Genomic DNA, 16488 nt, shown 5'->3' on the forward strand with positions numbered 1-16488 from the left:
CTAGAGTCTGGGTACTTTCTTAAGCTCTTGATTTTTTATTCTTTTCTTTTGTTTTTTGGCACTAGGGATTGAACCCAGGGGTGCTTACCACTGAGCCACACCCCTAGCCCTTTTTGGCATTTTGTTTAGAGATAGGGTCTCACTGAGTTGCTTAGGGCCTCACTAAGTTGCTGGGGCTGGCTTTGAACTTGAGATCCTCCTGCCTCAGCCTCCCGACCCACTGGGATTATAGGTGTATGCCACTCTGCCTGGCTGGTTTTTTAAATTTTTATTCTCTACAAGTACACCTGTGCACCTGCAGTGTGCTCATTGCTGGAGACCCCTGATATTGACACGGATTTGTTTTCTGACCTGGATTCATTTTCTGCCCTGTTCAAGTTTAAAGTTTCTCTGGATGTTAAAGACATAGCATCTATTCGGGCAGTAAGAATTAGAAATGTGTGTAGGAGAAGCACCATAGGAGCCTGAGGCAGGGGACCTTCCCCAGGTCTAGAGAAAGACATTTAATCCAACACTAGAGATTGCGTGGAGAAGTTGACCAGAGGTGGAGTAGAAGAACTGACCAGCACGTGCAGACCCAGGGTCCAGGTATGCACTGCAGGGAGATGAACATTCCAGTACTCAGTACTGAGTATTGCAAGAGGGAGCCATCAGACACAGGCAGGACACACTACCTAGAGTGCTGAGAGTTACAGGAAACTTTCCAGAAACAGGCCTCCCTTGAGCAAACTTTTAGCTTGTCTCCTGGGAATCTACCAGGTGGTCTCAGCAGACCTGTTGTGCAGGATGACCAGAGGATGTGCAGCTGGATCAGAAAATATGGAATTGATAGATTTGTGGTCTACTCTCCCTTCTACCCCTAGTATAACCAGGACAAGTCACCCATGTAAGTTCAGGGGCCTCGGAAAAGTCACTCCGTTCCTTGACTGTCAGTTTTCTCATCTCTAATAAAACGGGGCTGGAGAGTGGTGTTGCCATGGCGGCATCTCTGGGGTAGGTGCTGGCTCTGGCGGGGTGGCCACTCTGTGGGGTGGCATGCAGCCACTGCTGAAGAGGCCTCCACTGGCCTTCAGCAGGTTCATGAGTGGACCTGGGTCCAGCAGTTGCTCCAGGAGATGAAGACCCTTTTCTTGAACTTTGAGTACCTGGTGCCCTTCCTCCCCAACCAGTGTGGCTCCCTTTACTACTTCACCCTGGCATCAACAGATCTGACCCTAGCTGTGCCCAGCTGTAACTCTCTGGCCATTGTCTTCATGCTGACTATTGGGAAAGTCTGTGGAGAAGATATTGGTGGAAAACGAGCAGTCACTGGCATGGTGCTTAGCGTGATAGGAATTGCACTTTGAATCACAAACTCAGTGAGCAAGACTCAGAGGCCACCGTCTGCCTTTTGAGTGGGCCAACCCCGACTTTCAGCTCCCCTGAAGACCCCTGGGCCAAGGAGCAGGCGATAAGCAGATGGACCAAGAACTTGCCCTCTTTGAGCCTCAGCTTCCTCATCCCTTAAGGAGATAATAGCTACCTCATGGATCACAGTAAGAGAACAGCAGTGGGAGGGTTTTGAAACCTTCAGTGGTGTTCAGCTGTTGGATTTAGCACCAGAGACTTCACACTCACCGGCAGCAGCCTCTCTGCCCCAGATTTTGCTAAAATCTCAGGTCATTGTTACCCAACCGCTGTTACCCTGGCCTGCTCTGGACCATCATGGTGGCAGGTTACACGGACTGCAGAGCCCCAGCTACATCGAAAGGATCAGCTGCAGTGCTGCAGTCTTTAAGCCAGGAATGTGACCAGGCAGCCTCTGGTGCTCAGCGCCTTAGTGAATAAGGGGAGCAATTGAGGAGAAGAGGGTGCATCAAAATGGCAGATACAGGAGAGATGAACTCTGTTAGCCCTCTCCCACCCATGAGGTGAGCAGAAATGCTCACCTGCCAGCCCCAGACACTGAGCCCCAGCATCACCTAAATGTAGTACAACACCTGGCCAGTAGCAGCCTTCAGTAAACCTGTGATTTAAAAAGCGGGGTGGTGGGGTGGCTGGACCAATGCATTTCCAAGATCCCTTCCAGTTCCCAAATAAAAGTAGTACCTGGCATGGTGTAAGTATTCCAGAAACACTTGCTGAATGCATGCAGCCATTCTCGGAGTGCCCATCATCGTCCCCAGACTGAGGACTCCCATGGTAGTGAAACGGTGGTTCTCTTCCTCCACCTGGTAGGGAACCCCTGAAGCACTGTCCCGTAGGGGAGTATTTGTGGAGAAACTGACCTCAAGTTTGTTTCCAGACTTGGTAGAAAGCATTGGGACCTAGGGCACCTCTGGCCGTCTCTCATTTTCTACATGTGGTTCTCTGAATTTGTAAGTGACCCAGAATGTCCCCAGCATGCAGAAACTGAACATTTTGCTGAATAAATGAGAATTGTGCATTCTGCAAGGCTGTTGTGTGGGAATGAGTGGGGCACCCAGCTGACCGCCAGCATCCACACCCCATGGAATTTCACTGGGAACATCTGCACAAAACCCTGTGACGTGGACTTAATTACCCTTGGTTTTGGAGTAGAAAACTGAAGAAACGTTTTCTTTTATTCAACAGATCTTTCCTGGGGACTGTTGTGTGCCAGGCCTTCTCTATTCTCTATTTCCATTTCTATTCTGGGGATGGAGAGAAGGACAAATAGAGTCTGTGGTCTGTCAGGGCATCATAGCCCACGTAGTCAGAGCCTGTTTTAGTCAGCTTTTGCGTCACTGTGACCAAAAGACCTGACAAGAACAATTAGAGGAGGAAAAGTTTATTTTGGCTCAGGTTTTCAGAAATTCAGAATATGGTCGGTTGATTCCATCTCTGAGCCCAAGGTTTAGGCAGATCATCATATCATGGTGGAAGACTTGTCAATCAATAAGCAGAGAGAGAGAGAGAGAGAGTTCTGCTCAGAGGAAAAATACAACCCCCAAAGGCATGCCCCTGGTGACCACATTCTACCTGCCTATCGTTACCACCCAGCTAGTCCATACCAGTGGATTAATCTACTGATTCAGTTAAGACTCATAATCTCATCATTTCACCTCCAAACCTTCTTGCATTGTCTTATACATGAGCTTTCAAGGGCAGACACCTCATATCTAAGACATAACATAGCCCCCTGGGGAGTGGACACAAACTACCCGAAATCACATAAATAGATGTTCAACTACAACTTGATACTACCATAAAGGCCAAACACTTGGAACTTTGAGACCTTTATGGAGAAACCAGGGTAGTGAGCTGGAAGAAGAGTAAGAGGTGACTCAGGAGAGGAGACAGTGGAGGAGGAAGAGTCTTCTAGGGAGGGGAAAGCCTGTGTGAAACTCTAAAGCCAAGGGGACAGGGTTGGGGGTGAGGCTGGAGGGCAGGTCATGCCAGCCCTGCCAAGGATTTTCTGTCTTATTGGAACTCGGGAAGCATTCAAGGATCTTAGGCAGGGGGAAGGGTGATGTGAGCAGATTTGAATCTTGCAAAGAACACCCAGGCCTCCATGGGGAGGACTGACTGGAGAGTCTCAAAGTTGAGATGTGGAGGCCAGCTAGTAGTTGATATAACAGCCCAAGAGAAAGATGAGGGCTTTTGGTAGAGGCAGAATAATTGGGGCACTCGAGAAGGTCACTAAATACAAGTTTTGGGTCCACTGGGAACATCTTACCCTGGAGGTTTTAACAGAATCATTAGTGGGACTTTTTTAAAAATTCAAAGACAGGCAGTACCCCAGACACCCTGAGTTGGAAACCATGACAGAAAATATCTTACATTGTTGGTGGGAGTAGAGATTGAAATAATTTCTTTGAAGAATACCTTAGAAATATTTATCAGTTTTTAATGTTCAGACTCTAACCAGGCAAGTCCACTTTGGGGTGTATTTTTTGGATATATTTTCATGTTGTATGCAAAACTATATGTACAAAAATATTCATTTCAATTGTGTTTATAATAGCAAAAGACTAGGAACCACCTAAATGTCTATCTAATTAAGAGACTGGTTAAATGAATTACAATGCAATCTTTAAAAATGATGTTGGATTTTTTTATTTGTTCTTTTTACATATACATGATAGTAGAATATATTTTGACATATTATACGTACATGAAGTATAACTTAGGATCCTATTGTGATTGCACATGATGTGGAGTTTCACTGGTTGTGTATTCATATATGAACATAGGAAAGTGATGTCCCATTCATTCCACTGTCTTTCCTATTCCCATTCCTGCTCCTTTCCCTTCATTCCCCTTTGTCTAATCCACTGATCTTCTATTCTTCACCCTACTCCCTTATTGTGTGTTAGCATCCATATATGAGAGAGAACATTTAGTCTTTGGTTTTGGGGAATTGACTTATTTCACTTAGCATAATTATCTCCAGTTCCATCCAGTTACTGACAAATGCTATAATTCCATTCTTATTTATGACTAAGTAATATTCCATTTTATATACATACCACATTTTCTTTATTCATTCATCTGTTGAAGAGCACCTCGGTTGGTTCCATAGCTTAGCTATTGTGAGTTGAGCTGCTTGTAAACATTGATGTGGCTGTGTCACTGTAGTATGCTGATTTTAAGCCCTTTAGGTAAAACCAAGGAGTGGGATAAATGGGTCAAATGTTGGTTAGGGTCCAGGTTTTCTGAGGAATCTCCACACCGCTTTTGAGTGATTGCACCAATTTGCTGTCTCGCCAGCAATATGTGAGTGTACCCTGTCCCTCAAATCCTCACCAACATTTAATGTTACTTGTATTCTTGATAATTGCCATCCTGACTGGAGTGAGATAGAATCTCAGTGCAGTTTTTATTTACATTTCTCTGATTGCTGGAGATGTTGGACATTTTTTCATGTATTTGTTGACCATTTATATTTATTTGTCTGTGAAGTGCCTATTCAGTTCCTTTGCCCATTTATTGATTGGGTTATTTGTTTATTTGTTTTTGTGGTGCTGGGGATTGAACCCAGGGCCTTGTGCATGCAAGGCAAGCATTCTACCAACTGAACTATATCTCCAGCCCCTTATTTATTTTTTGATGTCAAGTTTTTTGAGTTCTTTGTATATCCTGGAATCAATGCTCTTTCTGAGGTGCAGATGGTAAAGATTTTCTCCCATGATGTTGGATGTTGACGGTGAGAGTATTTTGACTCAAACCCGTTTGTTTCCCATAGAATTAATTTTTGTTTACATTTTGTTTACTTTTAGAATAAATAAGAAGTTTACATGGTTCAAAACCCAAAACAATACAAAAAAAAAAAAAAGACATGCATTAAGAAGTTTGCTCCCTGTTTTGTCTTTCCATCACTTCCCTCCCTCTACCTCCTATCAATAACTATGCTATCAATAACTATGCTATCAATAACTATGACGGCCACTGGTGATTCCACTCAGGTGTTCGCATATTTGTACAGTCCTTGACTGTTGGTCTGTGTGACCGATAACATATGGCAAGAACAAGGTCATTTCTCAAACTAGGCTATGCACGGCTTCTGTCTTGGGTTCTCTCTCCCACTTCTTTGATCATTTACAGGGGTGGAAGCCATGCCATGAGTAGCCCTGTGGGAAAACCCACATGGTGAGGAACTGAAGCCTCCTCCAACAGCCAGTGAGAATACATGAGTGAGGCTGGAAGCAGATTCTCCATCTCCCACGAGACTTGAGACCTGCAGCCTGGGAGAGACCTGAGGCTAGAAGCAACCAGCTTAGCCACTCCCAGATTCCAAACTATCGGAAACTGTGCAAGACATTATTTGTTTTTTATGCTAGGGATTAAACCTACGGTTTCACATGGCCTAGGCAAGCACTCAGAACCCTTTTAAATTTTGAGACAGGATCTTGCTATGTTGCCCAGGCTGGCCTTGAGCTTACAATCCTCCTGCCTCAGCTTCCTAAGTAGCTGGGATTCTAGGCATGTGCCACCATGCCACACATATTTAAATTGCAAAATTTGGAAGCAACTTGTCACACAGGAATAGACAGCTATGTGACAACATTTTCTATTAATTTATTAAAACTTCCAGGGCTTCTTTAGGTGAATAAAAGCAAATACAAAAATGTATTTTCTTCTCTTTTTTTCTTATACACAAACAAAATACTGTACCATGTACCCTATTCTAGCTTTTTCTCCCCTCAATACTATTTTCTAGAGATCTCTTATTGTCATCACATGTTCTTTTTATAGCTACATAATGTTCTGTTACTTGGAATATTTACTCAGTCCATCCCCTGTTGCTGGGCCCTTGGACTATTTCCCATTTTCACTATTACAAACAGTGCTACCACAAATGCCTTGGGAAACACATCCCTTCACATGATGCAAGGGTATCTGTAGGAGAGAGTTCCAGAAGAGAAGCTACTAGGTTAAAGGTGCATTTTGGAACTTTGGTAGGTACTGCCAGACAGTCTGGAAATATGCCTTTTAGTAGATTTGACTTTGGAACTGTGTGCCTGCGTGCTTGTTATGCCTTAAACAATTGTCTCTGCAGGAGATTCTGATTGTCTGAGAGTGAGAACTCACCCTCTCTACTCTCTTAATCAGGTGTTCTGAGGGGATGGTGGCGGCGGGCAGGAGGGTGGGTGCTGGGGATCAAATCCAGGGCTTTGTGCACATTAGGCAAGTCCTCTGCCTCTAAGCTGTACCCCCTAGGCCTCTCCACATGCTTTTAAAGCATGCCCACAACAAAAATTCCCAACAGGGGTTGGGGCTGCAGCTCAATGGTAGAGCACTTGCCTGGCGTGTGCAAGGCACTGGGTTTGATCCTCAGCACCACATATGAATAAATTAAAAATAAAAAGGTCCATTAACAAAAAAATATTTTTAAAATAATTCCCAAGAGCTATTAGTCTGAAAGCCCAGGAGAACTGAGCAACCAGCCTGGGAGCTCCTTGGCCTATAGCCAAGGGTGAAGACGTGCTCCGTGGGCACATGGCTTCTCCCTCTGCTGCCCCTGATAAGGGAAAGAAGTACCCATCTGCTAGATGCAGACTGGGGTCACCCAGGCTCAGGAAAGCCTGAGCTTCAGCGGCCCTTGGACCTGTTGGGGGAGGCTCCACCGCTCTTCAAGAGGAATAACTGAGCTGAAGCTAAGAAGGCAGAGTACAGGGAAGCTCCGGGAAGAAGGGCATGCTCAGAGGGGTCTGTCTGGATTATGGTTTGGCAGGGCCAGCTGGCCTGGAAGAACTATAGCTATTTTATTACCTTGGAAAATAGAGTATTCTTATTATAAATGCAGGGGGGGGGGTGCGGGAAGCTTGCCTCCACCGCAAGTCAGCCAGCCATCTGTGTTATGGATCATTCAATTGTACTTTCCACTACGTGAGGAACTACCCCAAGCCATGGGGGAAATGTTCTGCATTAATAATGAATTCAGAATGTGCCTAGAGAAGTAAGTCATGTCCAGAGCAAACGAGGGACCACGACTCTGTTTTGAATCTCTTCTGCTGTTATAAATTCAGTTAACAACATTTTCCCATTGTTCACAGATTTTGGCAGCACTTCTGCCCAGGGAAAAGACAGGCACAATTCCTCTCTCACTGGAAAGCTTACTTTAGAATATACCAATGCAATATAGTCGGGAAAAACATGAGATTTATTATCATAAGATAACATTTTTAGTTTGGTTCTTCCACTTAATAACAATCGGTCTTGGCAAGCCTGTATCTGCTTTCCCAAACTTTATTTTTCCTCGGTGGTAAATGAAAATAAGAGTCTCTGCCTTAACCAACCCCCAGGGTGGTTCTGAGGATGCCCTCCAAGGAGAAATACTATAAAAACGCTTGACAAAACAAAAAGTATATGGTTTGTGCTTAATTATAAAAGTCATCATGTGATTTGGAGCAAAAATGCTTGACAAAAAAAATATATATGGTTCGTGCTTAATTATAAAAGTCAACATGTGATTTGGAGCCTTTACTTAATGACTTCAAAGCATATCCATTGTAGAAATGCTACTCACTCTGAAAGGATTGAGTTAACTCTCTGAAATTTGTGTGTTTCTTATAAAAAGTCACTGTCCTCAGCATCAGGATTTTAAAATATGAGCCTGGTTTTAACAGGTGCACCAGTCTTCTGGTTCTCCAGAAACCTCCCAGTCATATAGATAGCAATGTCATCTTTCAGTGGCTGGATCCGGCAGCCTTGGAGTCATCCTTGACTCTTCTGCCCCAACCACGTGAAAATATGCTCTGTCCATCCATCAGCAAATAGAGGCTCTGCCTTCAAAGCATAGCCAAGTCTAACCGCTTCTCACCAGTCTGGTCTGGGCCGCCAGGATGAGTGCTGTCGGCCATTCCCAGAGCTCCGCTCGCCACCATCCTCACCCACACTCCATTACAGGCAGATCAGTCCTTTCCAAAGGAAGTCATGACTTGTCACTCCACGCTCCAGTGACTGTGCTTCTCGCTCAGACCTGCCCTGGCTGTGAATCCCACATGCTCTGTCCCTGGCCCTCCCTGACCTCCCTCCCTTGCCCTTGGGTCACACTGGTCTCCTTGCCTTTCCCACATGTGCTAAGCTTGCTCCTGGCTCTGCACTGTGCAAATGCTCTTCTTCCCTGCTGGCAATGCTCTTTCCCAGGTACCACCCCTCACTTCCTCTCTTTCTTCAGGGCTCTGCCCAGTGTCCTCTTATCTGGCTGCATGTAAAATGGCAAGCCCTGACCTACGAGCCCCTCTCTATACCCTGCTTTTTCTCTAGAGCACTTTCCCCTGCCTGATAGAGCTGTCACACACATGTTTGTCTATTGGTCTTCCACACACCCCACCTACACTTTCCGCCGATGCCCACCACCAGACATAAAGCCTCCCCAAAGCATAAACTCTATTATATTCATTGTTCTACCCCCAGATCCTAGTGCCCCTATTTGTTGACTGAATAAATGAATGAATGGATTACCTAAATGTGAGTCAAAGATGCTTACATAGAAAAGTAAACAAGTTGGTATTATAGGATAGCCATTGAAGTTACACTTATTTTCTAATATTTCTAGGCCATGTATATCTCTCATTTTGTAAACTGTCTTCATATTGTTTGTTCATTTTTCCTGTGGAGATAATCAAATTTTTTTGTTTGCATGTGCGCTGTATATATTAGGAATTTTTGCTCAGGCTAGAGTTGTAGCTTAGTGGTAGAGCACTTGCCTTCTATGTGTGAGGCACTGGGTTTGACTCTCAGCACCACAAAAAAATAAGTGAATGAAATAAAGGTCTATCAACATCTTAAAAAATATTTTTTAAAAAAGCATTTTTGCTCATAGTCACACATTCTGTTCTGAAATGTATACTGTGGGAAAAGGGACTGTTTTAATTGGAGGTGTCTGCAATGTGTTTTATGAATGAATAAGCCATTAATGTCTGAATCATTTTCTTCTGTTTCTGCAATTCCAATTTGATTCTCAGAACTGGACTCTTGTGCTTTGGGGGACCACGGTTGTGAACATTCGTGTGTAAGCAGTGAAGACTCGTTTGTGTGCCAGTGCTTTGAAGGGTATATACTCCGTGATGATGGGAAAACCTGCAAAAGTAAGTTTTACTGGTGTTGGCTCACATCACTCTGAGTCAGACTGCTGCATGAAATCCACTGTTTTGATCTCCGTATAAATGAGTTACTTTCAAAAGTCACTGTGGGGTCCTAGAGGGGATCCTAAAACAGAAAAAGGATACTAGGTAAACACTAAGTGAATGTAAATAAACTATGGACTTTAGTTAATACTAATGTATTCATGTGGGTTAATTTATCATAAAAACTATGCCATCGTAATTTAAGATATTAATAATAAACTGGTTGTGGGGCATATGGGAATTCTCTGTACTGTTTTTCAATTTTTCTGTAAATCTAAAACTGTTCTGAAAAATAAAGTCTAGGACTGGGGTTATGGCTCAGTGTAGAGCATGTGTTTAGCATGCATGAGATTCTGGATTCAATTCCCAGCACCTAAGTAAGTGAGTAAGTCTATCAAAGAAATATGAACAAGTGAGGAAAAAAAGAAATCACTGCCAGAGCTGCAACTGAAGTTGCTTATTATATGCTCTGTGGCAAAAAAGAGAAGTGTGTTAGTCAGCTTTCTGTCACTGTGACAAAACACCTGAGGATAAACAACTTAAAAGGAGGAAAGATTTATTTTGTCTCTTGGTTTCAGAGGTTTCAGTCCATGTCAGTTGGCTCCATTGTTTTTAGGCCTGTGATAAGAAAGAGCATCATGGTGAGGAGCCCACAGTGAGGCGAAGCTGCTCCCGCAGAGAGAAGAAAGGACTGGGGTCCCAATGTACCCTTCAAGGTCACACTCCTAATAACCTACTTCAAGGTTCCACCAACCCCTGACAGCATCATCAGCTGGGGACCAAACCTTCAACACATGAACTTTAGGAGGGACACTTAAGATCCAAAGCATAACAAGTGCTTTAGCAGTGTCCTCTTGTGAAAAGATGTACAGTCAAGAAATCCAAGGTTTAAGCTTGGTGTGGTGACAGGCGTCTGTAATCCCAGTAATTCAGGAGGCTGAGGCAGGAGGATTGTCAGTTTAAAGCCAGCCTCAGCAACTTAGGAAGGCCCTAAGCAACTCAGTGAGATCCTGTCTCTAAATAAAATGTAAAAATGAGTCAGGGATGTGACTTAGTATTAAGTGTCCTGGGTTCCATCCCCAGTGAAAATTAAAAAGAAAAAAAAAGAAAAAGAAATCCAAGATTTAATTTTTTTTTTTTTTTTTTTTTTGGTGGTGGTGGTGGGGATTAAACCCCAGGCCTTGTGCATTTGTGCATGTAAGGCACTCTACCACTGAGCTACATCCCTAACTCTTAATCTATTTTTTGATCTGTCATTTATTAGCTGGGAAAGTTGTTTAACTTCTCTGAGCCTCTGCTTATTTGTCTTTTTTTTTTTTTAATATTTTTAACTGCTGATGGACACAATACTTTTATTCTATTTATTTATTTTTATGCAGAGCTGAGGATTGAACCCAGTGCCTCACACACGCTAGGCAAGCACCGTACCACTGAGCCACAACCCCAGCCCTGCTTATCTATCTTTAATAAATTTGTTGTTGTTGTCATTTCTGGTAGCACACATCCCTCATGGAGGCTACCTTGTCTTGAGGTCATTCTTGTTTTGGAAAGCAGAACATGGCATGACACAGGGCATGACCAGGACAAATAGCCCTAGAGTACCTTAACTGCTGGTATAAATCTCCAAACACATCTTGGTATGATCAAAGGGGGTGGTATAACCCTGGACAGATGATTCCCATCCCTGTCAGTCATTTCTTCCTCCAGCTTCTCGAAGCCCTTTCCAGAGAGCAACTTGGTTGACATTATTTGAAGAAAAGATGGGTAACTGGAATTATTACTCTCATATTTCAGACAGGAAAGCTGAGACTCCAGGAGGTTAAGTGATTCTCCTAAGTCATATATTATGTCAGGGATGAAGCCAAAATTAGATTTCAGTGCTGCTAATCTAAATTGAAGTTTAATCTCCTAAGTAATCAGACCAACAGTGATTCCATTCGGGTATCAGAAGCAACGTCTGCAGAAAGCTCATGGTGGACTGCATTGCAGTAAGACTAAGACACTGAAGTAGGTGCTGGCAAAGGATGAAGGTGATGACAGTGAAAAACTTTGAAGAGTTAGCCCAAATGAAAGCCCCTAAACTTCTTCCCCCCATTTTACCATCTGCTCAAGTGGCTCTGGGGTACAGTGGCCGAGAGGGCTGGATCATACAAGTCCACGTAAAATTTTGTTGGTGCCTTTGTTTTAACTGGCTCTGCCTTCCTCAGGGAAAGACGTCTGCCAAGACGGGGACCATGGCTGCGAGCACATTTGTGTGAGCAGTGAGGAATCGTACATCTGCAAGTGCTTGGAGGGGTTCAGGCTGGCAGAGGATGGGAAGCGCTGCAGAAGTAAGTAGCCTCGGGATGGCGAGCTTCCCCATCTGTGGTACTCAGGCAGCTACAGATCTTCATTTAATCTTTAAAATCTGCCTTTTAAAAAAATTTAACCAGTGTCACGCATAGAAGTTCCCGTCTTGGTGGCTCTCAAAGTGTTTGGCTAGAGATCGGGTCATTCGGACCTTGGTTCTTTGGGAGTTTCTAAGTGGATCCTGAGTTGTCAAGCTCTTTGCTTCTCTCCTTCTCTCGGCTGTCAGCATTTCCCGCTATCAATGTGTGGATGCCCAGAGCCTAGCACAGTGCCTGCTAGTCATTGGGAAGAATTAGAATCTCTACCAGCAATCACTATAAGGACCAAAGGATAATTACAGTTCTTTTTTCTTCTCTGCAGAATTTATAAGTAAGGGTAAAAGGTGAGAGAGGGGCTGAGGGAGTTTTTTGTGGGTTTTTGAAAAATCTGTTCTTTCTATCATTTGCTTCTATAGGTGACTTAGAACAGACTCTTAGAGTTTAGGTAGAAAGTGTATTAGGGTTCTCAAAAGAAACAGACAATTGTGTGTGAGAGAGACAGGAGGGGAAGGAAGAAGAGAGACTGTCGGAAGGAATAGGCTCATGGGAGTGTGGGGGATGGCAAGTACGATGTACGAAGAACAGGCTGGGAGACCCAGGAAGAGTGGATGTTGCAACCAGGGTCTGAAGGTAGTCTGGATGCAGAATCTTCTCTCTCTCAGGGAATCTTAGTCTTTTTCTCTTAAGATCTTCAACTGATTGGATGAAGCCCACCCACATTGTGGAGGGTAGTTTACTCAGTCTACCAATTTAAATATCAATGTCATCTAAAAATTACCTTCACATGGTGTTTGACCAAATGACCTGCTAATAAACCCTAGCTAAGATGGCACATGAAAGTAGCCATCACAATCCCTGAGGAAGAAAGATGTGGACACACTAACTCAATGAGGCATTAGAAGAGCACTGAGCAGGTATTTGTCTCCACCATGAGATTCTGGCTGTTAGTCTTCCTTTTTTGTTTGTTTTTTATGGTACCAGGGATTGAACCCAGGGGCACTTCACCATTGAGCCACATCCCTAGCCCTTTTTATTTTTTATTTTGAGCCAGGGTCTCACTAAGTTACTTAGGCCCTTGCTGGTTGCTGAGGCTGGCTTTGAACTCTTGATCCTCCTGCCTCAACCTGCCCAGCCACTGGGATTACAGGCAGCCCTTGTCGGGTTTTAACAATGTCTACTAGATTTGGTAACACTGTGCTCAGTGGACAGAATGGTCCTTTCTTACGTAAGGCAAAGTCAGTCCATTTGCTTTTGAGGATGATTTGGGGGGATTTCCTGCAGAAACGTTCCCCATGTCAACACGGCTGGGTCGGGGTGGAACTCATTGCCCTCATTCTTGCCTCAGGAAGAGGGCTCCTACCCGTAGCAACAAGTTGTGTGGATGACCAGCTCCTAACAGACGGTGGAGCCCTGGCCTGACTGTAGGCGTCTCCCCAGCATCCTGGGTCTTAGCTCACACTGAAGTTTCCCTTCTTTGGAGACCATGTCTGCACTTCTGCCCATTATGTCTGCCTGATCCATTTGTTCCTGCTTTTACTTCTGTGAACATGTGCATAATACCACCCGCTACCACCACACACACACACACACACACACACACACACACACACACACATACACACACCATCTATTCACTCAGCACACTGATTGCTCAGTAAGTTGAGCTGTTTTGCACAGGGCACAGCTTCTACCTCTGGAATTTGATCACTAAGTCATATCCCACCATTCCTGTTTCCTAGAGGGCTCTGTAGTTGCTGATTCCAATTTTGTGTTGGGCTTTTCCTTTTAAAGGACTAATGACAGGAAAGAGCCAAAGGGTTTATGCTATGGATCAACCGAGGCGGACTCAGGAGACACTGTGCCTCAGCTGGGCCACTGGCTTGCTGGATGACCTCAGGCAGCTCAGTGAAACTCTTTGAGGATCCATTTCTTCATTTATCCCTTGGGTAGAACTATCCTCACCTTTCTCCCCTCCCAGGAGGTGGTGAGAATCAAAGGGCTGTAACTACTTTAAAATTTCAGAATAACCTCACACATGAGAATGTTCATTAGATTTAAAAAAAAAAAAAAAAAAAAAAAAAAAGGAGCGTTTAGGATCTCCATGGAGAGAAATCAGAAGTTAAAACTCACTCACCAAACAATTCCAATTTGATAGTAAATCTAAGACACCCAGTCACCTGTCTTTCCATTCAGACTTCTGGGAACTGGATTTTCCTGGGAGGATCTTCTCTCTGATCTTGGCCTATCCAAGTGTGAGACTAAAAAAGATGCCATAAAGTGGGTTTGCACAGATTTATGTTTTTCAAGTGGTTTATTTCCTCAGCCTCTCCTCATGTGACTGTTCATGCCAGCTCGTTTCTGCATCTCCCCATATTTTCCTCAGGGAAGGACGTCTGCAAATCGACCCATCACGGCTGTGAACACATTTGTGTCAACAGTGGCAATTCCTACATCTGCAAGTGCTCGGAGGGATTTGTTCTAGCTGAGGATGGAAGGCGGTGCAAGAGTGAGTGATGAGAACTTGGCTCTGCTTTCTCTTGGCTTTGGAGCATCTGCTTTTTGGAGTGTTTTCAGGCACCTCTGCTTCCCCCATAAAGAAGCGTGTGTGTGCCCAGAGTGGGGGTGGGTGTAACTGCAGCAGCACCTGCGAAAGCACTTTCGGTCTTAGCCGACAGTTCATTATCAGCCAAAGGCTAGAGGGATCTTTGGCTGAGGAGAAGTATCTGGCTGGGAGAGGTAGGACTGTGCTAGTTCTGTGAATGGTACTTTAGGAAAAGAGAGATGAGATGGATCAAAGTTTGGAACATAAATAAATAAAACCACCAAACAGCAAAGGAAGTCTTGAGAGAATTATTTGATAATCCCAGAGAAGCTCTTTTTAAACATGGCATGCAACCTAAAGATCATTAAAGGAAAACAGGGAAAATACATATTAAGAGATTACAACAACTTTGATACTTTTTCTTAAACCTATTAGTTATCAGATTTCACAAAGTGTGATGGTTCCTATGTTGGCAAAGGCAGGTTGTAAAAGGCAATTATAAACAGATCAGTGGATGTCTGAATTAGTACAACTGGTAGGAGGGCAATTTAGCATATTTTAAATGCAGTTCTACCTCTAGGAATTAATCCTACAGATGTGCATGTGTTCACAAAGGCATATACATATGAATTTTTTGTACAGCATTACTTGTAGCAGCAAGCAAACTGGAAAAAAGCTAAATGTCCACCCTTAAGAGTTTCATTAAGGGCTGGACATGGGACGTATGCCTGTAATCCTAGCAACTTGGGAGGCTAAGGCTCAAGTATTGCAGATTTGAGGCCAGCCTCAGCAATTTAGTGAGGCCCTAAGCAACTTAGTGAGACCTGTCTCAAAATAGAAATGGGGGATGTGGCTCAGTGGTTAAGCACTCCTGGGTTCAATTCCTGGGTTAAATAAATTATGGTACATCTATACACTAGGATTTGATGTAGCTCTTATAAAGCTCTAGATATACTGCTGAGTATTATAAATGAAAAAAAGTATAGGAATCAATAGTTTTTATTATGTTACCTTTGCTGTATGTTGTGAAAGACTCTAACACACATATATATGTCCTTTTGAAATTTTTGAGTTTTTTCCCATGCACATATATTGTTTTTCAGAAAATTTAAAGGAATAAGATAAACATGACAGAAAAAATAAGCACCATGGTGAGGGAATTCAGTTCCATATCTAGTAATAAATAAAGGATGAAACTGGGAAACTTTATAGAAAATAAAAAGATATGAGTTACCATTCAAACACCAAAATAACTATCTCCTTGTTCATGATTTATCTGACACCCCTACTCCAGGGACAGACATGAGCGAGAAGCTACAGCTCAGCATGAGGACAAAGAAACTTTCTATTGGGGAAGATGCATTTAGTTCAGAGTGTGAGCTTTGGGGTAGAATGCCCACTCATACTACGTGTGTGACCTTGGTCAAATTATTTAACTTCTCTCAGTCTCAGTTTCATCATCTGTAAAATGAGGATTCCAGCCCACAGAGCTAGAATGAGGAGTACATGAGACCCTGTGTTCCAGTGCTGGTACACAGAAAGTGCTCAATGAATGATTACTGTGGCAGTCACAAGCAGAATAGTCTGAAGACAGGGTTTTGGTGGTGGGGTAATGGGTTCTCATCAAGAGAGGAGTTCAGGGCTAGGGCTGTAGCTCAGTGGCAGAGTGCTTGCCTAGCATGTGTGAGGCACTGGGTTTGATACTTAGCACCACATAAAAATGAAACAAAATAAGGTCATGCTGTCCATTTACAACTACAAAAAAAAAAGAAAGAAAGAGAGGCGGCAGGGGGTGGGGCGGGGTTCAGGCCACAGCAGGCCTGGAGTAGATGACCTGCTAAGGTCTTATCCAACCCTGAAATTCTAGAACCCTGTGAAGATTATGTTCCGAAAGCAAATCACTCTTCTAGTACAGTCACAAATTAACTACCAAAAAGAAAATGCAAAGAAATATGACTGACCATCCTGCAAACAAATACCCAGCAAG

The 16488-nt window shown here is 43.6% G+C and overlaps 1 protein-coding gene and 1 pseudogene across 3 annotated transcripts in view; both read left to right on the forward strand.

Annotated features, from left to right (window-relative positions):
* Nucleotides 1-16488, forward strand: part of MATN2 (matrilin 2) — a 142414-nt gene that overhangs the window by 116260 nt on the left and 9666 nt on the right. For both annotated transcript variants that reach the window (XM_079126176.1, XM_079126175.1), the window contains exons 11-13: nucleotides 9411-9533; nucleotides 11780-11902; nucleotides 14343-14465. In XM_079126176.1, the coding sequence (XP_078982302.1) occupies nucleotides 9411-9533; nucleotides 11780-11902; nucleotides 14343-14465 (369 nt within the window). The remainder of the gene's footprint in view (nucleotides 1-9410; nucleotides 9534-11779; nucleotides 11903-14342; nucleotides 14466-16488) is intronic.
* On the forward strand, nucleotides 977-1486 carry LOC306658259 (transmembrane protein 234-like; annotated as a pseudogene). Its single transcript has one exon. The product of its transcript is annotated as a transmembrane protein 234-like (transcript).

Source organism: Sciurus vulgaris, assembly GCF_902686455.1.
Source record: "Sciurus vulgaris genome assembly, chromosome: 1".
Classification (NCBI taxonomy): domain Eukaryota; kingdom Metazoa; phylum Chordata; class Mammalia; order Rodentia; family Sciuridae; genus Sciurus; species Sciurus vulgaris.